Source organism: Rhinatrema bivittatum, chromosome 3, assembly GCF_901001135.1.
Source record: "Rhinatrema bivittatum chromosome 3, aRhiBiv1.1, whole genome shotgun sequence".
In the NCBI taxonomy this organism is placed as follows: Eukaryota; Metazoa; Chordata; class Amphibia; order Gymnophiona; family Rhinatrematidae; genus Rhinatrema; species Rhinatrema bivittatum.
This window is the reverse complement of record NC_042617.1, coordinates 553,537,387-553,562,795: the sequence shown is the minus strand read 5'-3', so window position 1 is coordinate 553,562,795 and position 25,409 is coordinate 553,537,387. Positions and strand designations below refer to the sequence as shown.

General features: G+C 44.4%; 1 protein-coding gene across 2 annotated transcripts in view; it reads left to right on the top strand.

Annotated features, from left to right (window-relative positions):
- The window catches only part of RWDD1 (RWD domain containing 1), a 34,259-nt gene that overhangs the window by 5,714 nt on the left and 3,136 nt on the right, over nt 1–25,409 (top strand). For both annotated transcript variants that reach the window (XM_029596453.1, XM_029596454.1), the window contains exons 3-5: nt 2,516–2,646; nt 11,081–11,224; nt 23,243–23,375. In XM_029596453.1, coding sequence (XP_029452313.1) covers nt 2,516–2,646; nt 11,081–11,224; nt 23,243–23,375 — 408 coding nt within the window. The remainder of the gene's footprint in view (nt 1–2,515; nt 2,647–11,080; nt 11,225–23,242; nt 23,376–25,409) is intronic.

The following is a 25,409-nucleotide window of genomic DNA, read 5'->3' as shown; positions in this document are numbered from 1 at the left end:
TTCAGTGTGGTGACAAGTAAATCAGTGGAAAATAATTGTTTCCTTTGACTTTTTTTTTCTGCATTACAACAAAGTAATGTTTTCCACTGATTTTATTATTTTTTTGTCATCATATTGAAATTGCCAGGCAAAATAAAAACTGAAAATGAAGGTAAGTATAGTGCTCTTTTGCATTTTGTTCTGTTTCCTTTGAAGTCCCCTAGTTTAAAAAAAAGAAATATATTAAAAGAATGTTGGTGTGTTTTAACTTGTTACAGGTAATTCTGGCAAGCTGATGTGAGCACACAACTTTATATAGGGTGAAATCAGTGAGCCTGTTATTCTGTCTCCATCTGCTGGTCAGTGGGGGAAAACCCATATATCTGGGCTGGTCTGGCTGATTTATCCTGTCATTTATTTAAAACTATTTATATTCCTCTCATACCAGTGACCACCGTGAAGCAGAAAATTCAGATGGAACTAATATACTTGGTGTGTGTGAGTTTGAAGACACTTTGTTTCACCACGGCTTTAAATACTTAAGATTGCTACAGAAGGTGGGGGATTGAGGGGGTTGGAAACTAATCCAATCAAGTTGTTCCTGGTTTCATTTCTATTTCATTTTCTAAGGAATTCTGGAATATATTTTTCACTTGGCAGTTGAGGGGTAGGATGTGTGTGGAATCATGGAGCAAAAACTGTTGGTGCATTGTATTTCTAATCTGTAAAGCAGGGGTGGCCAACCTTTTATGTACCAAGAGCAAAGTATTCAGGATGCATAGTCCCAAAGAACCTCATATTTTCAAAAGATGAGCGGTTGTTGGAGGAAGCCCCTAACAGTATCTCTCAATCTCCACACTGGTCTCTTGTTCTCAATCCCCCAGTCCTGTCCCCACCAGTCTTGCTCAATCTTATTCTGTTCTGCTAGCCTCTCTTAATCCCCCCCCCCCCCCACACAAGTCTCTCACAGTCCTTCCACCTTGTCCCCAAGTCTCAATCCCCTCATCCTGTTCCCACCAATATCTCTCTCTCAATCCTCCCACCATGTTCTCACCTGTCTCTAATCAGTATCTTCCTTCTCTGCCCAATGTCTGTCTCTCTTGTCCCCATCAACCCCAGCATAACATTCCCCAAAACCCACAAGAGGCAGTGACAGGGACTCAGCGGCTCCAACATTTATACCTCCCTCCCAACCCCTTGTACTGCTCTATCCCCCCGTCGTCACCCTCTAACACAAGTATCTCCCCTGCCCGCACCCCCTTTTTTCTCTCTCTCTCTCTGATCCTTCCACTACTGTCTCGCATACACCCTCCACCACTACTCCTGGCTATCTCATACCCACTCCCAAAATTCAACCCTTTTCAAGTCAGTCTCCCCAGAAGTATTCATCCCCTCCTGCACATGTATCTCTCTCAAATCCTTCCCCCTCCAATCGCCAACCCTGGCTCTCATCCCTCCACCCATCACACCTCTAGCTTCTATTCTCTGCAGGTGTCCCATTACCCTTTCTGGCTCTGGTTACCCCGCCCCCCCTAGCTCTATGTCACTCTCCCTTCCACTTTAAGTACCTATGATTCTCATCTCTCTCTCTCTCCACAGCAAAAGCTCCACCTCTTGCAACATTCACCTCTTGCTTCTGAGGGCAGTGACAAGAATTCAATCTTTCAACCATTCAGTTGATGTACTCCTCCCCCAAGTATTTATTATTTTCACCCCTTCTCCCTCTCACCCCCTTTCCTTTGCCACACTCCAGGCTTGCAGGTGGGGTAGCAGTTGGTCAAGATGGGGAGGGCTAGAGCAGAGAGCTGACTTGCTGCTCTTTGCTGTCTTGTCAGCGCCAACCTTACCCTGTCTTTCACTGTTACTGATTGCAGACTGGGAGGGGGAGAACGGGGGGTGGGGGGGGGGGTGAGGAGAAGAAGCGGAGTGAGTATATAACCCTCTGATCCCTGGAGTGAGTATATAACCCTCTGATCCCTGGAGTGAGTATATAACCCTCTGATCCCTGGAGTGAGTATAAAAACCTTCTGATCCCTGGAGTGAGTATAAAAACCTTCTGATCCCTGGAGTGAGTATAAAAACCTTCTGATCCCTGCTCCATCCCTTCCTTTCCACCTCTGCAGCAATTAGCAGCAGTGTTAGGTCAGAAGGGGGAGGAAGCTGGAGAAGAATGGCTCATCTCTGCTGTATTGTATTGTGAGTTTCCTGCTCCAGTCCAGCTGTCCTCTGAAGTGCCAGAGGGCAGCACACACATTTTGCATGAGCCACAGGTTGGCCACGCCTGCTATAAAGCAACAAAAACTGAATGTTTTAGAAGGGGGGTGTAGACTTTCTATAGCAACGGTACTTTTACATATGCTATTTGGTAATTGTCCTCCTGAAGTGTCTGTGATTTGGAGTGAATCAAGTCTTTGTATCGCTGTACAGCTTGCATGCAGAGAATGTTTCTGAATGAATATGTAAAATTTTGCATCTAAACAGAGTGAGTCAGTTGGGTTATTTAATGGTATTCATATTAATTCTTTCCATGCTGTAGCTGTCCAAGCAACTCTTAAGTTCACCTACGTAGAAAGATATCCAGATGAAGCGCCTGTTTATGAAATAGACTCCCAAGAGAATTTAGAAGATAATGATGCCTCGGATATAATAACACTACTAGATCAACAAGTAAGCTCTCTCACGCCCTAAAGCTGAACCTCTGAATATTTCATGTTTGAGCGCATTGTATCATTAAGGAAAGAAACATGGGAAGTATTGGTGGGGTGGGGGCTTACTGTAGAATTCTGATTAGTGTATTATACAAAATCCAGTGCAGAGCTATAATTCTCTGGCTGCTTTCTATTTATTTAAGAAAGGTGGAAGGAAGGAAAAACAAATTACTGGCATGGTTAAAAGGTGAAGTGAAAGGGGCTATTTTAGCCAAAAAAAATTCTTTCATAATTTGAAGAAGGATCCATCTGAATAAATAGGAAAAAGCATAAGCATTGTCAAGTTAAGTGTAAAACATTGAGAAGGCAGGCTAAGAGAGAATGTGAAATGAAGTTGGCTGTAGAGGCAAAAACTCATAATTAAAAACTTCAAAAAATATATCCGAAGCAAGAAACCTGAGAAGGGAGTCAATTGAACAGATAGATGACCGAGGGGCTAAAAGGGCTCTTAAGGAAGGTAAGGCCATTGCAGAAAGACTAAATGAATTCTTTGCTTCTGTGTTTACTAATGAGGATGTTGGGGATATTCCGATTCCGGAGATGGTTTTCAAGGGTGATGAGTCAGATGAACTGAACCAAATCACTGTGAACCTGGAAGATTTAGTAGGTCATATTGACAAACTAAAGAGTAGCAAATCACCTGGTCCGGGTGGTATGCATCCCAGGGTTCTGAAGGAACTTAAAAATGAAATTTCAGATCTATTAGTTAAAATTTGTAACCTATCATTAAAATCATCCACTGTACCGGAAGACTGGAGGGTGGCCAATGTAACCCCAGTATTTAAAAAGAGTTCCACAGCAATCCGGGAAACTATAGACCAATGAGCCTGACTTCGGTGCCGGGAAAAATAGTGGAAACTATTCTAAAGATTAGAATCACAGAACATATAGAAAGACAAGGTTTAATGGAACACAGTCAACATGGATTTCCAAGGCAAGTCTTGCCTCACAAATCTTCACTTTTTTCAAGGGGTTAATAAACATATGGATAAAGGTGAACCGGTAGATGTTGTGTATTTGGATTTTCAGAAGGCGTGTGACAAAGTCCCTCATGAGAGACTTCTAAGAAAACTAAAAAGTCATGGGATAGTAGGCAATGTCCTTTTGTGGATTGCAAACTGGTTAAAAGACAGAAAACAGAGAATAGGATTAAATGTTCAATTTTCTCAGTGGAAAAGTGTAAACAGTGGAGTGCCTTAGGGATCTGTACTTGGACTGGTGTTTATAAAAGATCTGGAAAGAAATATGATAAGTGAAGTTACCAAATCTGCAGATGATACAAAATTATTCAGAGTAGTTAAATCACAAGCTGATTGTGATAAATTGCAGGAGGACCTTGCGAGACTGGAGGACTGGGCATCCAAATGGCAGATGAAATTTAATGTGGACAAATGCAAGGTGTTGTGTGTGTATATAGGGAAGAATAACCCTTGCTGTAATTACATGATGTTAGGTTCCAGGAAAAAGATTTAGGCATCATAGTGGATAATGCATTGAAATCGTCGTCTCAGTGTGCTGCGGCAGTCAAAAAAGCAAATAATGTTAGGAATTATTAGGAAGGGAATGGTGAATAAAATCGAAAATGTCATAATGCCTCTATCTCTCTATGGTGAGACCACACCTTGAGTACTGTGTACAATTCTGGTCACATCTCAAAAAAAAAAAAAAAAAAAGCTACAGCTGCACTGAAGAAGGTACAGAGAAGGGTGATCAAAATGATAAAGGGGATGGAACAGCTCCCCTATGAGGAGAGGCCAAAGAGGTTAGGGCTGTAGAGCTTGAAGAAGAGAGAACTGAGGGGGGATATGATAGAGGTCTTTAAAATCATAAGAGGTCTAGAAAGGAAAATGTGAATCTGTTATTTACTCTTTCGGATAATAGAAAGACTAGGGGGCACTCCATGAAGTTAGGATGTAGCACATTTAAAACTAATCAGAGAAAATTATTTTTCACTCAACGCATAATTAAGCTCTGTGATTGTTGCCAGAGGATGTGGTTAGTGTTGGCGAGAGAGTGTTGAAGTGTCACGCCTCTCTCGTGGTTTTTCTTAAGGCTAAAACAATAAAAACCGTTTAAACATAAAAAAGGTTTGGATAAGTTCTTGGAGTAGAAGTCCATTAAGTGCTATTAATGAAGCTGACTTAGGGAATAGCCACTGCTAGTACTGGCTTCAGTAGCATGGGATCTGCTTAGTGTTTGGGTAATTGCCAGGTAATTGTGGCCTGTTTGACTACTGTTGGAAACAGGATGCTGGGCTTGATGGACCCTTGGTCTGATCCAGTATGGCAATTTCTTATGTTTTTCTTCTTACAGTTTTCTTGTTTTACTTTTTGCTGTGGTGCTTTGGGTGCCCCCTATTATGCATATTTGCTTAAAGAAAATAGGGAAGTTCTAGAGAAATTATTGCAGGGCATGGGCTTAAATACCCACAATTTTGGTAAGATTGCCCCCAAACAGTGTTGATCCTAGGTTTGCTATAGTACTTGGTGAAACTGGCCCTCATTCCCAACAGTCAACGTAGTAAATTAAAGTAAAATCTGGGCACAAGTAGGAAAGTTGAGCACATTGTCACCAAAGTTTAGTTGTTTTCTCACATGTTCATGAGAGAGCATCAGTAGCCCACAAGCACTGATTTCTCCTTTTTAGCCTCAGCTGATCCACTTTGTTGGGTTCTTCTGAGGATGCTAGTGAAGAGAGCGCCCTCTTGGGATTATTCTAGCTGGCGGTCCTCCCTGATAAGTTCAGAAAACAAATGCTGTGACTGCTGTCATATGATTGTTTCAGTCCCAGCTGAGGTGCTTTTTTTTTTTTAATTTGCTTTTCTGTGTCTTATTTTGGGTTGTTTTCTTTTTTTTGGTTGGTTATATATACTCTTCCCACCCCTCATATCCTTGCTGTTTAATAGCAGTCATTCCTAGCATAATTCCCTTTTTTTCCTTCTCTTAGGAGTATATAAAAAGGATATAGTTGCTGTAGTTGTCTCTACAACTGTTCTGCTGACTGCTTTCCCGAGGATTACACATTTGATAGGTTACTAGAAATGCATGTAATGGTGTAAGATTATCCAAAGTTTGAAAGGGAACATACTGTTGTCGCCTCTTGAGCGATAGTCCTCAGCTCTTTCCTTAGCTGAGGACTATCGCTCAGATGTTCATCAGATGGTATTGGTTAATATAACCACCAAAGTAGAGCAAAGTCAAGCAAAACTCAAAGTCCTGGACTTCAGAAGCACTGATTTTGTTTAAAGTGGATGGGTACTTTTAAAGAGCCACTGTCAGGGTAGGAAGATTTATGAAGTAGAGCAAAAGTGGACTAAATTAAAAGAAGCTATAGTAAGAGCAAATTACTTTCATATCAGGAAGGTAAATAAAAGGAAAGACAAGTATGGCCAAGGGTAGAAAATTCCCCGGGACTCGTTCACTCCAGTACCTAAAATTTGGCATTCAGCACTGTCTATGGCCCAGGAAAAACCACTCTACTACAACTGGCCCAAATTGAGTGGCCTCTACCTGTGGCAGGCCTGCCCCAGGAGAAGATTCTGCCGGCAGTGGCACAAATCCGGAGTTGCTCCATAGAAGATAGATGGGAAGGGGAAAAAAAAAATCCAAAAATGGCAGAGCAAAAAATAAAAGCCAAAACCGAAAATTTAAAAAGAGCATAAAAGTAGCAAAAAGTCCAGACTGAAGCAAAAAAAAAAAAAATTCCTTCTAATTTTTGTCCTGGCCTCTAACAGAAGAAAGATTGGCTGCTGCCCATGGTTTTTAAAATATTGTTCACAAGTGATGACTGAAAAAAATAAGAGCAAAATGCTTAGCATTCAAAAGGTTTAAGGCATTTTTAGAAAGAGAACAGGCAAGAATATCTGGTAAAACTGAGAAAAGCAGGCAGAAGAAAACATATCTAAGGCTGAACAGGAGGATGTCAGCTTTTTTTCAGATATGTCAGCGAAGGGAAGAAGTGCTATGGTGAAAGGAGGATAACCAGCTGGACACTGATCAGGGTATAAATTATATTGCAGTGATGAGATGGATTACATTGGTGGAGGGAATGTGCTATATGTTAAAGAGGGCATAGAATTAAATGGTATAAAAGTTCTACAGGAGACAGTGCACTGTAGAACCTTTAATGCTTGATGGTTATGAAAAAATTGAAAGGAGCAGCTGCAAAGGTCAAGAGTTTACGTTAGGGATGGTCTTTGTTTAAAAACACCATCTTGGAAGCCCAGGCCAGATGTATTCCATCCATTAAAAAAGGTGGAAGGAAAGCCAAACAACTGCCTGCATGGTTAAAAGGGGGGGGGGGGGGGGGGGGTGAGCAAGGCTATTCAGGCAAGAAGAGCATCCTTCAAAAAATTGGAAAGAGATCCGAATGAAGAAAATGGAAAACAGCATAAACACTGGCAAATTAGATGCAAAGCATTTATAAGGAAGGCAAAGACAGAATTTGAAAAGAAGCTTGCTGTGGAAGCAAAAATTCATAATTTTTTTCAGGTACATTTGAAGAAAAAAGCCTGTGTGGGAGTTATTTGGATCATTAGATGATTGTGCAGAAAAAGGTGGCCCTAAGGGAGGACATGACTATAGCAGAGAGATTGAATTAATTCTTTGTTTCAGTCTTTACTGAGGAAGATGTAAGGTAGATACACATTCCAGAAGTGATATTTTAAAGGTGATGATTCAGAGGAAATGAAACAAATCTCAGTGAACCTGGAAGATGTACTAGGGCAAATTTACAAAATAAAGAATAGCAAATCACCTGAACCAGATGGCATACATCTCAGAGTGCTGAATGGACTGAAACTATAATTAAAATCATCTGTAGTTTCCTAGCGTGTTGCCAGATGTTTTCAGGGGTAATCTGGGAAACTACATACCAGTGAGCCTTACATCAGTGCCAGAAAAATGGTTGAAATTATTCTAATGAACATATGCAGTTGTGCTCATAAGTTTACATACCCCTGACAGAATTTGTAAGATGTGTAGCATTTTTAGAAAGCATGAGTTATTGGACAAAACAGTCTGTTATTTTTATGGTCCTGTTCAAAAGTTTTCAAACTCTTGAATGTTTAGACTGACAATATACTCTCAAGTTGACATACAGGTTGAGATGGCAACGAAGGGTATATATGTACACCTGTACCTTGTTTGATTGTAATTGGTATCCAAGTATAAATAGTCAATGAGTTTCTTAGCTCTTCAGAAACCTTTGTGCATTTCATCCAGGGTTGCACTGATTTTGGTAGTTACTGAAGCATGGGGAAAGCAAAAGAACTGTCAAAGGATCTGCTAGCAAAAGTGGTTCAACTTTATAAATCAGGCAAAGGATAATAAAAGATATTCAAAGAATTGAAAATGACAATCTGTTCAAACTCTTACCAAGAGTGGTAAGTTATGGGTTCTGTTAATACCAAGAAAGATTTCAGACACAGCTGCCTGGACATTTTGTCAGGATACAAAGAAAAATCCACAAGCAACTTCTACTGAAATACAGGCTTCTCTGAAACAAAGTGGTGTGAGTATTTCAGCATGCACAACAAAAATAGGCTGCATGGAAGAGCTGCCAGAAAAAAAGCCATTGCTGCGCCAACACCACAAAACAGCCCACGTACAATATGCCAAAGAGCACCTAGAGAAGCTTCAGAACCTCTGGAACAAAATAATTTGGAGGGATGAGACCAACATTGAACTCTTATTGTCACAACATAAATGCTATGAAGAGAAGCACACCATCCCTACCGTGAAGCATGGAGGTGGATCTCTGTTGTTTTGGGGGGAGTGTGAGTTACAGCGGCACATGGGATTTCTTCAAAATCGATGGCAGGATGACTGCAGCATCTTATCGGAAAATATTGGAGGAGAATTTGCATTTATCAGTCAGGAAGCTGAGCAGGAGGTGCACTTGGACTTTCCAACATGACATTGATCTGAAGGCCAAGTCGACCCTTCAGTGGCTGCAGCAGAAGAAACTGAAATTTCTGGAGTGGCCAACAGTCTCCTGTCCTCAGCATCATTGAGCCACTTTGGGGAGAACTCAGACGTGCAGTTCGTGCTAGACAGCCAAAGAATTTACAGGATCTGGAGGCTTTTGGCCAAGAGGAATGGGCTGCTTTACCACAATTGAATGAGGCCTTTTATTTTCTCAACTGTTAGAAGACTGCAGGCCGTCATTGATGCAAAATGGGGCAATGCACGATATTAAGAGCTAAGGGTATGCAAAGGTTTGAACAGGACCATCTTATTTCCTTCATTGCTATGGTTAGTTCAACGCTTGTACTATTCTGTGATGCATAATAGTTTAATTTGAAACACATTAAACATAACAGACTGTTTTATCTGATCACTCATGTTTTCTTAAAATGCTACACGTCTTACAAATTCTGCCAAGGGTATGTAAATTTATGAGCACAATTGTAGATAGACATAGTTTAATGGGACAAAGTCAACATGGATTTAGTCAAGGAAAGTTGGGTTTGTTTTTTTGTTTTGTTGTTTTTTTTTAAGGCGTGAATAAACATGCAGCTAAAGGTGAGCCTGTTATAGTGCGACTGGATTTTCAGAAAACGTTTGACAAAGTCCCTCATGAGAGACTCTTAAGGATATTAAAAAGTCACAGGAAAGAAGTCTGTGTTCTTTTGTGGATTAAGAGCTGGTTAAAAGATAGAAAACAGAGAGTAGGGCTAAATGGACTTTTTTTTCGCAGTCGAAAAAAGTGAATAATGGAGTGCCCCAGGGATCTGTAGCAGGTCTACTGATTTTTTTTAACATTCATAAATGACCTAGATATGGGAATGACAAATGATGTGATCAAATTTGCTGATACAAAATTATTCCACATTGTCACAAGAGGATTGTGAGAAATTGCAAGAGGACCTTGCAAGAATGGGGAAAATGGGCATCCAAATGACAAAGGACATTTTAATATGGGACAGATTCTGGCAGGGCCACTGAAAGGGTCTGTTCAGTAGATCTTTGGAGTTAGGAGTGGTTTTGCAGGACCAGCTAAGGCAGGGGATCTTTTCGTTCATTAAAGCGGTACTAGGTAAGAGGTTGGAAACTACAGGCTGGTGATGGTAAAGTTAACGGAGATATTATTTAAGGAAGAGGATGGTGAAGTATTTTGAATCTGAGTGGCAGGAGCTGGCATATCATAGTTTTTCTTAAGGGTAGATCATGTCAAACAAATGTGATTGAGTGACCAGCAAAGTTAGATAAAAGGACTTGGGTTTTCAGCATAGGTTTTGATACTGCCCCACATGGGAGGCTCATAAATAAACGTGGTGGACTGCATTAGAAACTGGTACAGTAGAGGGTAGTGATAAATGCAGTTCACCCAAGATATTTGTTAGGTTTTGGTCTTGAGACCAGTTTTTGCTCATTATGTTATAGTAAGCAATATTACAGACAGGCTAATGGGGAAAATGTGCTCTCTTGAAGCTGATAGTAAGATCTGTAACAGAGTAGACAGAGCAAGAAGCAATGTAACAGAGTTCAAGCAGTTGGCAAATGCTTGGCAGCTTAAGTTTCACTACAAAAAAAAAAAAAAAAAAGGTTCAGGTTTATGCATTCAGGATGCAGAAATCGAAGAGAGTGCTACACTATGGGGGATGAGATACTGTTGTCCAGCAAGTGAGGCAAAAGTAGTAGGAAAAAAAAAAGACTATAAAAATGTCTCTGTATAGATAGTTGATGAGATCTCATCTGGAGTACTGTCAGGTTCTGCTGACCCTACCTTTAAAGTAGAGGGAGTCCAGAAAAGAGCTGCCAGAAAGGTGCAAAAGCCATAAGAAATGAAACTTGCATGCTTAAATATATATACCTTAGAGAAGAGATGAGGGGAATAAGGTAGACATTGAAAACAATTCAAAAGTAGAAATAATGTACAAGATGAAACCTTTTTTCAGTAGAAAGAAAATTCTATGGGATGGGTATCTATTCAGGAGCAGCATCAGAGAATATTTCTTTATCAAAAGTATTGCAGATATATGGCATTGCCTCCCAGGGAAGATGATAGAGGCAAAAAAATAATTTAGTAATGGAATTCAAGAAAGTATGAGATAAGCTCAGGAATCCCTAATTACAAGGAAGTGAAGAAAAAGCCAAAGATCAGCTGGGATCTTTAGCTATACAAAAGAATGCAAATTGGGCTGTCTAGATAGGCCTTAGGAAACAGTACAGTGTTAAATGTGTGGGCTGTTATATTCTGTTTCTATTTAAATGTGAGGCAGCTTGTGTGTATGTGTAAAACAGTCTCTTTATGTTCATAGAATATGAGCATATGCAATTTATCTTAAATATTGTAAGAGCGACCGACAAGTTTTCATCAAACATCTGTTTGTGACTAGCAAACAGAGCCGACGTGCTGTTTGACAGACTAATGTGACTTTTTTTCTACAGACAGAAGAAAACTTGGGTATGGTAATGATCTTCACTTTAGTGTCAGCTGTACAGGAGAAACTAAATGAAATTGTAGATCAAATAAAAACACGAAGAGAAGAAGAGAAGCTAAAGAAAGAGAGAGAAGCAGAGGAAGCAGAAAAGGTACAGTAAATATCCTAGCTTTTAATTTTTTTTTATTGTTGAGTCTCTTGTTATATCAATGCAGGCACATCCTCTGACATGCTCTTAATTCCTGAAGTCATGTGCTGAAACCAGTTGGCTGTTTAGAGTGCTTTAAACTAATTTTTTTTTTTTTTTTTTTTACACATACCATTTGGTATTTGGGTTTTATTATATACTATATTGATGTGTTATTTAAACTGCTTTTACTCGCTTGGAGCATTTTTGGCAAGCTAGTGAGTAACATTTAATTTCCTAGCGTGTAGCCAGATGGACTTAGGACCAATGGGGATTGTGCTCTTCTGCCAGCAGATGGGAGACGGAGTCAGATTTCAAAGCTGACGTCACTCTACATATACTCGTGCAGTAAAGCTTAGCTCTTCAGTATTTCTCCGTCTCCCAGCAGATGCGGACACTATCCCTCACACTAGAATAGTTTATTTATTTATTTATTTATTGTTATACCGAGTTTCATGATAGGCATCACATCAACCCGGTTTACAAATAACAAGGAGTGTAAAGCATAACGTAACGTAAAAAACAATATTTTCAATAAGAACCTTGAACTTTAAATACAGTGAATCAGAAAAAGGGAGAGGGAAAGTTACAAAAAACAAGGAAAATAAACTTAGAATAGTGTTAGAAATTAGAACAAAGAAGAGAGAAAATGTTACCTTTAAGAAGATCAAGCCCTGCTCTGCTGCAGTGAAACCTAAGTGTTCCTCCCCCAGTCGAGAATTCCTGAGGTGATTTCCGATATCCCTCAGAGGTAAGCCTTGGTCCAGTAGCCGGTTCCCGGCGTGGACTTAGCCCCCAGAGTGGCTGAAAGGACAGTGGGTGCAGAATCGAGCATGGCGGTGAAGGTATTTCCCTGTCGTCCCCCCCCCCCCCGCAGCAGGAGACCGCCCTGCATGCAAGCGGTAAGTGCCGAGATAAAGTAAGGTAGTAATCTTCAAATTTAGATCTCTGGTCTCCAGAGCTTGAATAGCCGTACCGAACGTTTCTTCCGACGAGATTTAAAGGGACACCGATTGGGTTGAGGAGCCCGGCTTGGGCTAGGCCCCGATCCGGTGCAAGGGTCCACACATGTGGAGACTCTCGGAGGGCTCCATCTTGCGAGCGGGGTCGTCTGTGCTATATCTCCTCCTCGATCGGCGGTACGCATGGGGCAGGCCGGGCAGTCGATGCGCCTAACTTGCGCACGTCCATAGAGACATGCAGAGTTGTGAGCACAGCAGCGCACACAACTTGGCGCATCCCGGACGCACCCGACGCTCACAACTGAGCCCATACAAACACATAGCTGCACGCGCAGCACATGTTAAGGGCTACCACGTGCACAAACTATGGCACCGCCACCAAAGAAGGCCAAGGGACACTTCCTTTGTATAGCCTGCCACATAAGAGCTGTGCAGCCTGAATTGGAGTCCTGCCTGTCCCCGCAGTGTGAAGAAGCCCAGGGGGAACTGAAACCCGGACCCCTACTGTCTGAAGGGTCCGGAACTACGGACGATGGCTTCCTAGGCCTATGTATCTCCGACTCGGCCTCCTCACAGGAGGGCACCTCTGGGGCCCCTACTCCAACCCCTCCTGGGATCAATTCACCTCAAACTACCAGCAAAGGTTCAGGCTCAGCTCCAGTGGTGGCTACAAGAAGACCACCTAAGCAGAGGAGTAAGCCTATCCCCACCGAACTGGATCTTGCTCACCATGGATGCGACCCTGTGAGGGTGTGGGGAGCCCAATATCAGGAACTGACAGCCCAGAGACAATGGAACAAGAAAGAGGCGGAATGGAACATAAGCCGCCTGGAAGCTCAAGCAGTCAGACTAGCGTGCCTTCATTTAAGCCACAGACTCGGGGGCGAGTCGATCATAATAGTGTCCGACAACGCGACAACAGTTGCTTACATAAACTGCCAGGGAGGAACCAAGAGCCAGCAGGTGTCTCTAGAGAGAGACCCTCTCATGGCATGGGCGGAGATAAACCTTCAAGGGATCTCGGCCTCCCACATCACGGGAAAAGACAACATCTCGGCAGTCTACCTCAGCTGAGAGAGCCTAGACCCGGGGGAATGGACACTGTCAACCACAGCCTTCCAACTAATAGTAAATCGCTGGGGCTTCCCAGCCATGGATCTACTGGCAACCCGCCTCAATACCAAAGTTCCCAAGTTCTTCAGCCGCAGACGAGAACCACAATCCCGGGAAATCGACTAAGTAGTCTTGTTAATGTGGTTTCTACTGGGTGTGGCAGGGTGATCTCATAAATTTGTCTCCAGGGGTGCTGCGGAATTCTAGAGTACCCTTCTCGGATGATATTTAGGACCAATTTGTCCGACGTTATTTCGACGCATCTTTGGTAGAAGAGGGCAAGCCGACCTACCCATGGCTTCTTCCTGTGGATGGGCCGGTTTCTTCTCCTTGTGGGGTACGGCTGGAGCCTGCCCCCGGTCCTTCTCCCTTCTTGTTGTGTCTGTTCTGAAAGGACTGGGGCCTTCCAGAGGGGCGAGATGACTGGAACTTTGCATTCCTGTAGGGTCTAAAGTGCTGCGATCCTCTGCCCTTGGTTCTTCTGGGGGAGGAACACTGAGGTCTTTTACTCCTATCTTCCGGTAGTTGGGGTACTGAAGATTCACCCTATTTGTTGGCTAACTTCTCCAATTCGCTTCCGAACAAGAGAGATCCTTTAAAGGGCATTCTCGTGAGATTTGCTTTAGATGTTGCGTCCGCAGAGGTGAGCACTAGATCTGAGCTTGCGTCACTGAGGAAGGATGCCGCAGGTTCCATTGTCTCTCTGGATGTATTTGGAGCTGAGCCCGAACCTCTGCTGGTAGTTGGAGGTGAATTGAGTAGTCCTGGGACAGTGGGTTCCATCCAGACTGGCCACAGGAAGACTTACAGTACACCTTTCCTCCGTGGCCACTACTGGGCAGGGTCATCCGCAAGATAGAGCATCACAGGGAACTAGTTCTACTAGTCACCCCGGACTGGCCAAGATAACCATGGTATGCGGACTGCGAAGACTACTTACGGGGAACCCTTTGTGCCTACCTCCACACAGGGACCTTCTCCGGCAGGGCCTGATCCTCCACGAAGATCTGTCTCTATTCTCTCAAGGTCTGGCCCTTGAGAGGACTAGCCTGAAGAAGTGCGGTTACTCAAAGGGAGTGATTAACACCCTGCTCCAAGCACGCAAGTTCTCCACATCCCTGTCTTACATACGGATCTGGAGAGTATTCGAAGCCTGGTGTGACATCAGCCTACATATACCCGTGCAGGAAGCTCAGCTCTTCAGTATTTCTCAGTCTCCTAAGCAGTTTGGGACTCTACACACACTACAATAATGTGAACAAATTTAAAACAAAGAAGAAATACATTTTATCTCCAGAAGATGAGCCCCGTTCTCCTGCGGTGATACCTAAGGGTCCCTCCCCCAGTCGAGAATTCCTGAGGTGATTTCCGAGATCCCTCAGAGGCAAGCCTCAGGCCAGTAGCCGGCTCTCATGGCTGAGAGGCAGCGGGTGCAGTATCGAGCGTGGCGGTGAAGATAATGCCCTCTCCCCCCGCAGCCAGAGACTGCCCGGCACGAGACCAGGTAAGGTAGAAAACCTCTTTTAAGTCTTTGGTCTCCGAGGCTCGATTTTGCCGCACAGATCGTCCCTTCTGGCGTCTGGTTAAATTGGGTTGAGCAGCCCACTCGGGCCTAGACCCCGAATCCGGTCTGAGAGTCCACACACGAGAGCCACCGGGGGGTGGTTGCCATCTTGTCCGCGTTCTGGTCAGTGCCATTTCCCCTCCTTGACGCCATATTGTGCGCATGGCTCAGATGTGCAGACAGCGGCACGCACAACTGTGCCGGGCGCATAGCGGCGCACAAATATTTCTGTGCGCTTAGCGGCGCGCACATCTTGCCCAGGTGCACGAGTTTGTGCCTGCGCGCACAGTTTACGCTTTTCGCTCAGTGCACCCGGAGCACACATCTAAGCCTCCCGGAACGCGGTCCTACGCACACAGGCGCATTTTTAAGCGCACCGAGCACAAAACCATGGCACCACCGGCTAAGAAAGCCAAGGGACAAGCCCTCTGCCCAGCCTGCCACCTGAGAGTTGCGCAGTCTGAAGTGGCCTCCGCCCTATGCCCAGGGGGAACCAAAGCAAGGTCCCTCAACCATTAGAAGGCTCCAGATCCACTAACGATAGTACCCCGGACCTCTGTATCCCCATCTCGGTACCTACACAGGAAGGCTCCTCCGGGACCTTCGCTATAACTCCACCTGGGATCACCATGGACCCAGGGACTTTTTCCTGGGTGGAATTCTTCTAAGGGCTGCAAACCTTTGTCCAAGCGCACTCAGTACCGGCTGCAACTCAGTTCCAGCTACCACCAGAAGCACAAGACCTTCCAAGCACCTCTCATGGCCATCAAGGCGGGCCCTTCCTAAGCAAGAACCTCCCTACCAGGGATACAGACACCTCTAAGGACAAGACAAACTCCCTGGAGGAAGGAGAAATCCCCCCAGGGATGGAACCATACCAAACCATGCTGTTTCTTTTCCAAAGACGAGTTAACAGCTCTCATGTCTCAGACCCTGAAGACACTGGACATCCCAGGCACGGACACTACAACGGAACCAAAGATGAACCCTATCTTGGTCTCCCTTCGCCAGACCTCATGCTACTTTCCAGTGTTGCAGGCCGTACAGCAACTGATTGACCTGGAATGGAAGGCTCCAGAGGCCAGCTTCAAAGGAGGACGGGCCCTAGAAGCCCTATACCCCCTGGAACCTATGGCTAAAGAACTCCTGTGGTTCCCAAAGGTGGACGCCATGGTCTGTGCAATCTCCAAGCGCACGACTGTCCCTGTCGAAGGAGGAGCGGCACTAAAGGATGCCCAGGACAGACGTCTGGAATCCATCCTCAAACAGTCCTTTGACATAGCAGCAATGACCCTGCAGATTGTGTCTTGCTGTGCCGTAGTGGCACACTCTTGCCTGCTGCTCTCCAGAGATGCAACCACGCCCAGTGAGATGATGGAACCAGTGGTGTCCTTCCTCACGGATGCAACCTAGTGCGCACCTCTGCCAGGAACGTCACCTCGGCAGTGGAAGCCAGAAGACAATTATGGCTCCGAAATTGATCAGCCGACACGAACTGCAAGGCGAACGTCACGAGAATGCCCTTTAAAGGATCTCTCTTGTTCGGAGATGAATTGGAGAAGCTAGCCAACAAATGGGATGAATCTCCAGTACCTCGGCTATCTGAGGACAGGAACAAAAGAAATCAGTACTCCTCTCCCCAAAGAAAAAGGGCAGAAGAGCTCAGCATTTTAGACCATACAAGAATACACGCTACCAAGCGCCCCGCAGGCAGGGCTCTGTCCTTTCAGAGCAGACACAACAAAAGGGGTGCAGGCTCAGGTACAGGCTCTGGCCACAACCCACAATGAGAATCAGCGGAAGAAGCCATAGGGGGAAGACTTACCTCGACCCATCTTTGGTAGAAGTGGGTCCTAACCATCATTCGAGAAGGATACTATTTGGACTTCCACAGCATCCCCCCCCCCCCCCCCCAGACAAATTTTTGAGATCACCATGCCACTCCCACTCCAAGAGGACGGCAGTGGAGACTACATTGGAAAAACTACTCAGCCTTAAGGCGATAACACCTGTGCCCATGCACCAACTAAATACTGGTCACTATTCCATCTATTTTATCGTTCCCAAAAAGGAAGGGATGTTCCGACCCATCCTGGACCTCAAGACCGTCAGTAGTTACCTGAGGGTACCACACTTCCGCATGGAAACCCTATGCTCTGTCATAAGGGCAGTACAGCCGGGAGATGTCCTGACCTCACTAGATCTATCCGAAGCCTATCTCCACATCCCAGTCAATCACGACCACCAGCGCTTCCTACGCTTTGCGATTAATGGACTATCATTACCAGTTCCGGGCGCTACCCTTTGGACTAGCCACCGCCCCTTGGACCTTCACCAAAATCATGGTGGTAGTGGCGGCAATACTGAGGAAAGAAGGTATCCTCGTACATCTGTACCTGGACGATTGGCTGATCAGGGCGAAATCTCCAGAGGAGAGTTGCCAGGCGACCACCAGAGTCAAGAATTTGCTGCAAAAACTCGGGTGGGTCGTCAACACAACCAAAAGCTGCACGCGGCCGTCCCAATAACTGGAGTACCTTGGTGTACGGTTCGACACCAAGTAGGACAAGGTTTTCCTTCCCCCTCCAAGGAGAAGAAAACTGAGTCAGCTGCGAAAACTGTTGAACTACGCTTGCCCCAAGGTATGGGACTACCTCAAAGTCCTCGGCCTCATGACATCAACTCTAGAAGTCGTACCATGGGCAAGGGCCCACATGCGCCCACTACAATGTTCCCAACTGTCACGATGGAACCAGACCTCCCAGAACTACTCCATCCACCTCCAGCTACCAGCAGAGGTTCGAACCCAGCTCCAATGGTGGCTACAGGAAGACCACTTGAGCAAAGGAGTAAACCTATCCCCACCGAGCTGGATCTTGCTCACCACGGATGCGAGCTTGAGACGGTGGGGAGCCCACTGTCAGGAACTGATGACCCAGGGACAATGAGACAAGGAAGAGGCGGGATGGAACATATAAACCGCCTGGATGCCCGAGCAGTCAGACTAGCCTGCCTATGTTTCAGCCACAGACTCTGGGGAGAGTCTGTCAGAATCATGTCAGACAGTGCCACAACGGTGGCATACATCAACTGCCAGGGAGGAACCAGAAGCCAACAGATGTCCTGGAGATAGACACCATCGCCCCCCCCCCCCCCCCTCATGGCATGGGTGGAAATAAACATGCAAGGGATCTCAGCCTCCCACATCACAGGAAAAGACAACGTCTCTGCCAACTACCTCAGCAGAGAGACCCTAGACCTTGGGGGAATGGACGCAGTCTACCACCGCCTTCCAGTTGATAGTAAACCACTGGCAACCCGGTCCAATGCCCAAGTTCCCAAGTTCTTCAGCCGCAGACTAGAACCACAATCCCGGGGAATAGACACCCTCGTCCAGACCTGGCCGCAAGAAGGCCTGCTGTATGCCTTTCCTCCATGGTCACTGCTGGGCAGGATCATCCGCAAGATAGAACACCACAGGAGACTAGTACTTCTAGTAGCCCCGGACTGGCCAAGAAGTACGCAGACATGCAAAGACTTCTTGCGGGGGAACCTCTGTGTCTACCTCCACACAGGGTCCGATCTTCCACGAAGACCCAACTCTATTCTCTCTTACAGTCTGGCCCTTGAGAGGACTCTGCTGAAGAAGAGCGAATACTGTAAGGCAGTGATTGACACCTTGCTTCAAGCACGCAAGTTCTCCACATCACTAGCTTACATACGAATATGGGGAGAGTATTTGATGCCTGGTGTGAGGACCGTGCAATCCTCCTGCGGACAGTCAAAATTACCATGATCCTGGAATTCCTGCAGGACGGCTTGAAGAAGGGGTTGTCTCTCAACTCCCTCAAATTTCAGGTGGCCGCGCTGACCTGTTTCAGAGCCAAGGTAGATGGCATCAGTCTATCAACCCATTCAGACGTTTCCCGCTTCCTGAGAGGGGTTAAACAAATCTGACCACCCTTAAAGTGGCTGGTGCCCCTATGGAACCTCAACCTAATACTAGACTTCCTAGCGGGAACTTCCTTCAGATCAACACGTGGCCTGTCACTACATCTCCTGACCTTGAAGACAGCATTCCTATTACAATATGTTCAGCCCGTTGCATCTCTGAACTTCGCTATCCTGTCGGGAACCGTTCCTCAGGTTCACACAGGGAACCATACAGCTACGCACTGTCCCCTCCTTCCTACCGAATGTGGTTTCTCAGTTTCACCTAAACCAAACCATCTTACTGCCATCTCCAGTCGAACACAAGGACTTTGAAGACTCAAGCCTTCTTCGCCATCTTAATGTCGGCAGACTCCTAGTCCGATGCCTGGAAAGATCGGAATCTGTACGAAAGACGGACCACCTATTTGTCCTTCACAGCGGAAAAAAACAGGGAGGCGGCCTCGTGTGCAACCATAGCCTGCTGGATCAAAGAAGTAATCAAGGCGGCATACGTAGAGGCAGGGAAGCCCCCCACCTCTACAAGTCAAAGCCCATTCAACTAGAGCCCAGGCAGTGTCCTGGGCAGAAACCAAGATGCTGTCGCCCGCCAAGATCTGTCGAGCGGTGACATGGTCCTCCATACACACCTTCTCCAGGTTCTACCATCTGGATGCCCAAGCCCAGGAGGACACAACCTTTACAAGGGCAGTACTAACTGTGCCACAGGCAACCTCCTGCCCAGTTCGGGAGTAGCTTTTGTGCATCCCGTTGGTCTGAGTCTATCTGGCTACACGCTAGGAAATGGAGAAATACACTTAGCTGTTAATTTCGTTTTCCTTAGTGTAGACAGATGGACTCGGCATCCCGCCCATGGCTGCCCTAGAATCCGGGAACCTAGGGTAACAAACCCCGAGAACAAGACAAGCACGGGTAAGCCAGGTATTACCCCTAGTACAAGACACCCATAGTTGCCGGGTGTCTGCATTATCCGGTTGAGTGCACTGGCGGTCTCCAATTTGGAAATCAGTTGAACCAGTCCTATTTAAGCAGCACATATATCCACAATAGCTTTTCGAGGAGAATACTGAAGAGCTGAGCTTCCTGCACAGGAATATGTGGGCTGACAGCTTTGAAATCTGACTCCATCTCCCAACTGCTATCAGGAATACACTATACCCATTGTTCCTGAGTCCATCTGCCTACACTAAGGAAAATGAAATTATCAGGTAAGTAATTTCTCCATTTGACTTGAAATGTGAGTGCGGAAAGTGGCATCTTCTGCTTTTTAGAGTGAGCACACCCTCAAACCAGTCTTATGTTAGGCAGCCCAGTTTTTCTTCCAGGAAAGCAAAGCAGATTTAGAAACTGACAGAGCAGAGTCATTTTTTTACCAGGAGATTTGGAAATCTTGTGTACCTGCTCCAAACAGAGCCAATAAGTGTTCCAGGGAAAACTGTGTTATAGCATAGAATTTGATTTTTGCCTGTACCCGGAGCCAGGACTGTTGCGTTAGACAGTGCCAGAAAAGATGCCCGTGAGTTTCTCAACACACTTTCTTCATTTTCATTTTGTACAGTTGCGCAGGGACAGGCTTAAAGATTTAAGCATGTAGACCCTTCAGGATCAGGATAAGACATTTAAATGCCTCCAAAGTTTCCATGCACGGGGGGGGGGGCTCTTTCAAAATAAAGCAGGCCCAAGAATGAGTGGTTATGGGATGAGGGTGAAAAGGATAGATTTGAGAGTCATTTAAGCAAATATTTCTTTACAAAGAGGTGATGGATGCATGAAGCAGCTTCTCTGTGGAGGTGTTGGAGACAAGAACAGTGACTTAATTCAAGAAAGCATGGGATAAACACCCGTACACGTGCATGCGAGGATAGGGTAGAATTTTTAATTGTGCGCGCACTTATATGCGTATGTTTTAAAATGCACCAACCACATGCAAATATGCTCCTAATTTTAAGAGGTTACTTGAGGACCCCTAGCGCGCTTGTGTCTTCAGTAGGACCATATCGGCTTTTACATGTGTATGTCGGCAAATTTTTAAACATGCTCGTGCAAGGCACATTCCCAAGAAAAAGGCAGAGTAATCCAGGCTCTACTCAAATGCACCACCTGTTTCAGAGCTCAATGCTTACAGCAAGAACTGAATGAGTACATACAGAATTTAAAATACAAAACTAGACCGTTGCCTTGGAAAGTAGATAATTTATTATTGATCCAGTACTAAAATTAAAATTACCCGACTCTGGCTGAGTTTCGCCTTATCAGCTGCATCAGGGGCTGTAAAACAACAAATATTTATAATAATTATACTGACATAAAATAAAGAATTAAAAAATCAAATCAATGAGCAAAGATAAAAACTATAATAGTAATTTTAGAAATATTATAACCACATACACATAAAAAGGCACAAGTAATAGTGTTGAAAACAAAAAAAAGATTATATACAACCAACAAAAACAGAAAACTCGAAAAAAAAAAAAAAAGTAGATCACAACATATCAATTTAAAAATGAGAGAATATTTACCTAATCAATCCAAAATTGTATGTATGGAATTGAAATTCAATTTAGTATGGAAGTAGTTGTATCTATTTCAAATAAAACAGACATGTATTTTAAATAACAATATTTCCTCATTAGTCCAAAGTTGTATGGGATAAAATTTAAAATCCTACATCCAGTCCTACATGCCACAACAACTTCATCACTTGGAAGAGGGCATCTGCCACCTAGTTCATTCGGTTTATGAAGCCGAATGAAGTAGATGGCAGAGGCCCTCTTCCAAATGATGCAGTAGTTGTGGTCAAGAACATCAGCTGCCTCTATGGGGTGAGATGGATGGCTAGGCTCAGAGCAAGCTGCATCGGGGAAGACATCCATGAGAAACTTGTGGACCTCCCTTGTCAGGGTAACAATCTCTTCAGTGAAAAGTTAAGAGACTGTTTTCCAGATCAAGGAGCAAAATGTCATTATTCATTGTTGTCTATACACCCTTCTTATTGGCATTACCTCTGCTTCAAAGTTGGGAGAGACACTATCAATACAAGGTTCTCCCGTTTGAACTCTTGTCTGTCCCCAGAGTCTTCAAAAAATGTCTAGCAGTGACTGGCGCACTTGCGTCTATCAGGGATATGAACCATTCTTGCCAAAGGTTCTGTTTTCCTCCTGAACCAAGCCATCATTCTTTCCGAAACCACACAAACAAGATCGGCAGAAAATCCTCCATACCCTGGCTTGCAAAAGGGCTTTGGCCTATTACAAATACAGAACACAGAGACATAGATGGTCTTCTCAATTATTCATCTCCTACGATCCCAATAAACTGGGAATGCCAGTGGTGAAACGTACCTTTATCAAACTGGATTACCTCTTGCCTACAACACTGTTAGCTTCCAAATCACTCCCACTGACACATCTGGCAAAGGTGCATCAGGTGTGAGCGACAGTGGCTTTACCGCACATATGTATTGTGCCCATCGAAGACATCCGCAGAGCAGCTACCTAGTCATCTGTGCAAACTTTCACATCACATTGACGAGTTTGGCAGCCTCTGACAGTTCAGTAGGACAAGTCATGTTGCACCAGATACTAGCCACATAAAATGCTGTCCAAAAGAGTCTGGGTTGCGTAAATAATCCAGATTCTTCTAAAATGCAGCCCTCAGCTTGGGACTCTCTACATAGTATGGCTAATTCAGTTTCCTTACCATAAAGAATGTTTTCCTTAGATAGCAGAGTGAATTAGCCATGCAATGCTGTCCAAGGAGGAGGGCAGGACTTTTCACAGAGTTTTCTATGATTTGATATGGACTGAGGAGATTCTGGAACAGTCAATCAGATGGGAACTATCGTGCAAGCCCAGTAAAACTATAAAAGCTGTGAGAACATATCTAATACAAGAAACTGCTTCCTATTGTGAGTTGTTTTTTTTTTGGTGGGGGGTTTGGTTACGCAAGTATACAGATGTGCTTTTACCAATGCATCTGCACTATTTTATTTACTTGATTTACATTTCACCTTTCGACACTTCAAACTGGATTGCATTCAGGTATTGTAGGCATTTCCCTGTCCCCAAAGGTTTTACGTTCTAAGGGTCTCATTTACTAAGCATTTTTCCCATAGATACAGAATTGGAGAAAAGCCTTGATAAATGAGAGATCAAGTTTGTACCTGATTCAATGGAGAATGAAGTGACTTGCCAAAAGTCATGAGGAACGGTAGTGGGATATGAACTCTTGCTTCCCTGGTTCACAGCCCACTGTTCTAACCATAAGGCAACTACTCTATTCCATTAAATAAGTTTACTTTAAATAATCAAACTGTTACATGAAAAAACTTTTTTTTTTTATTTTTCTTCAAAATAGCAATTCTTTAATGCCTAGATTTTGTCTGGTTTCTAGGTATTTTTCCATGGCACTCCTGTTACAATTGAAAACTTCCTTAGCTGGAAAGCAAAATTCGACACAGAGTTAGCTGAACGTAAAAGGAAAAAACAAAAGGAAGAAGAGCAAGCAGGGAAAATTAAACTGTCTGGTAAGTTAATAACCATTTATTTTCCATTCTAGGCCTTCAAAATACTTTGGTCTATTGATGCTCGGGTTGACCAAGTAGAAATGTAAATGAAACGAAGGCAGGAAGGTGACCATCTCAGTGTCCAAGAGCCTCAGGTTGCAGGCTGTGTTGCAGGTGAGAAGCCACTTTTTATGTATAAAATTGCAAGCAGCATGAATATTAAGTACTGGAAGAGCAGGAGAGACCACTAATTATTGTGCTGCTAGTATGAACATAGATAACTAAAAGACTTAAAAGCACATCTGCCTGCTGAGAGAGGAAATAATCTAAAGAATCTTATTGCTGATGGCCTAGTAAAGTCCTTACTTCAACAGGACCAAGCAAGATTATGCTTTTGTTTCTTCTTGGACATATGACTGCAATGGTAAATGTGGTTCTTCTGACTCATCTGTACATGTGGGGCCTTCAATGACTCTCCAAAGACAGTGGCATTGGGTCTATCAACAGTTATCCCATCAAATCTCTGAGATGAAAGCATCTCTTCAGTGGTAGATGAACCCAGAGGTTCTAAAGTTTAGTCTCTCAATACACATCTCAATGCATAAAGTGATTCTGGTCATAGACGCCTCACCAAGGGGCAGGGGTGCATACTGGAGTGGTGAGGACCCAAGGATCTTGATCCTTAAGGGAGAATCATCTGTAAATCAACCTGGAGTTGTGAGCCATTCACTGTTCTCTGTCCTCTCCTACCTTCTCCTGGGCAAGAGAATCTTGATCCAAATGGACAACCAGGTAACCATGTTCTATAATAAACAGGGAGGCATGGGCTCATAAGCCAGCCATCACAATACCCATTTCTAAGCAACCTATTTTCCAGGAATCCAAAATATTTTGGTGGACTATCTAAGAGTAATGCAACTGGTTCAAGAAGTTTTGCAGATTTCATTCACTGGGGAGTGCCAGTGATCAACATGTTCACATCAGGAAGGACAAAGTGTTACTCCATGCATCTGAACAACGACAGATTTGTCTCCCGGTACTCTTGTACTAAACTGGAGCACCACTCTACTCTGCATTGCCAGGAATGTTCAGAAGCCCCTTCAGGACAAAGTGAGGTTAATCGTCATAGCTCCAGTCTGGCCATGGCAAGTGTGGAATCCATATCTTGTCTGTCTGTCAGTTATCTCTGATTCCTTTGGAAAAGTCTCCCACTCTCATCACACAGGAGGATGACAGGCCGTGCCATCTGAACCTGCCTCTGCTGGCTCTCACAACATGGGTGTTGACTGCACAGTAGTCTCCTCCTTACTGCTTTCAAAGTTTGTGAAAAGACTGTGGCATTCCAAACCCTCTGGTCAATAAACCCTTACTGCCTTGGGACCTCAACATAGACTTATCTCAACACCTGAAACTTCCCTTTGAACCTCTTGAGTCAGTGGACTTGAAGTATATTACCTGTTTAATACCATTGCTTCAGTATGGAGTGCGCAAACTATAGACTATGGCTTCCTATTTTTCCCTCGCTGCAGTTTATTCACAACAAAGTTATTCTACGAATTAACCCCAAGTTCCTTCCAAACCATTATGCCGTCTCCTTTCTTTCCAAGACCTCCTGCACACAGAGGGGAATGTGCTTTTCACTCCTTGGACTGCAGGAAAGCCCTAGCCTATTACATGAGAAGGATTCTGTCTCACTGTCGAGCTTCTCTGCTGTTATTGCCCTTTTCATCCCAATAAATTGGGAAGGGCATTCACCAGAAATCTGTCTGGATTGAACCAGAGAAGCAAGATTGGCTGATGGACATTTTACACGCTGGCCGGTTTACAGATTACAGACTCTTGTCAAAGCTCATCAAGTGAGAGCCATTGCAACTTCATTAGCTCATCTCGGGGCCACTTCCATTTAAGATATTTATGCAGAACTGCTACTTGGTCATCAATTTACTCCCTTATGTCCCACTACTGTCTCAACAACATGTCTTGAAGGTGCGATAACTTTTGTCAAGCAGTTTTGTGCGACCTGTTCACCCAGGAGTCCACACTTCACTGGTGGGG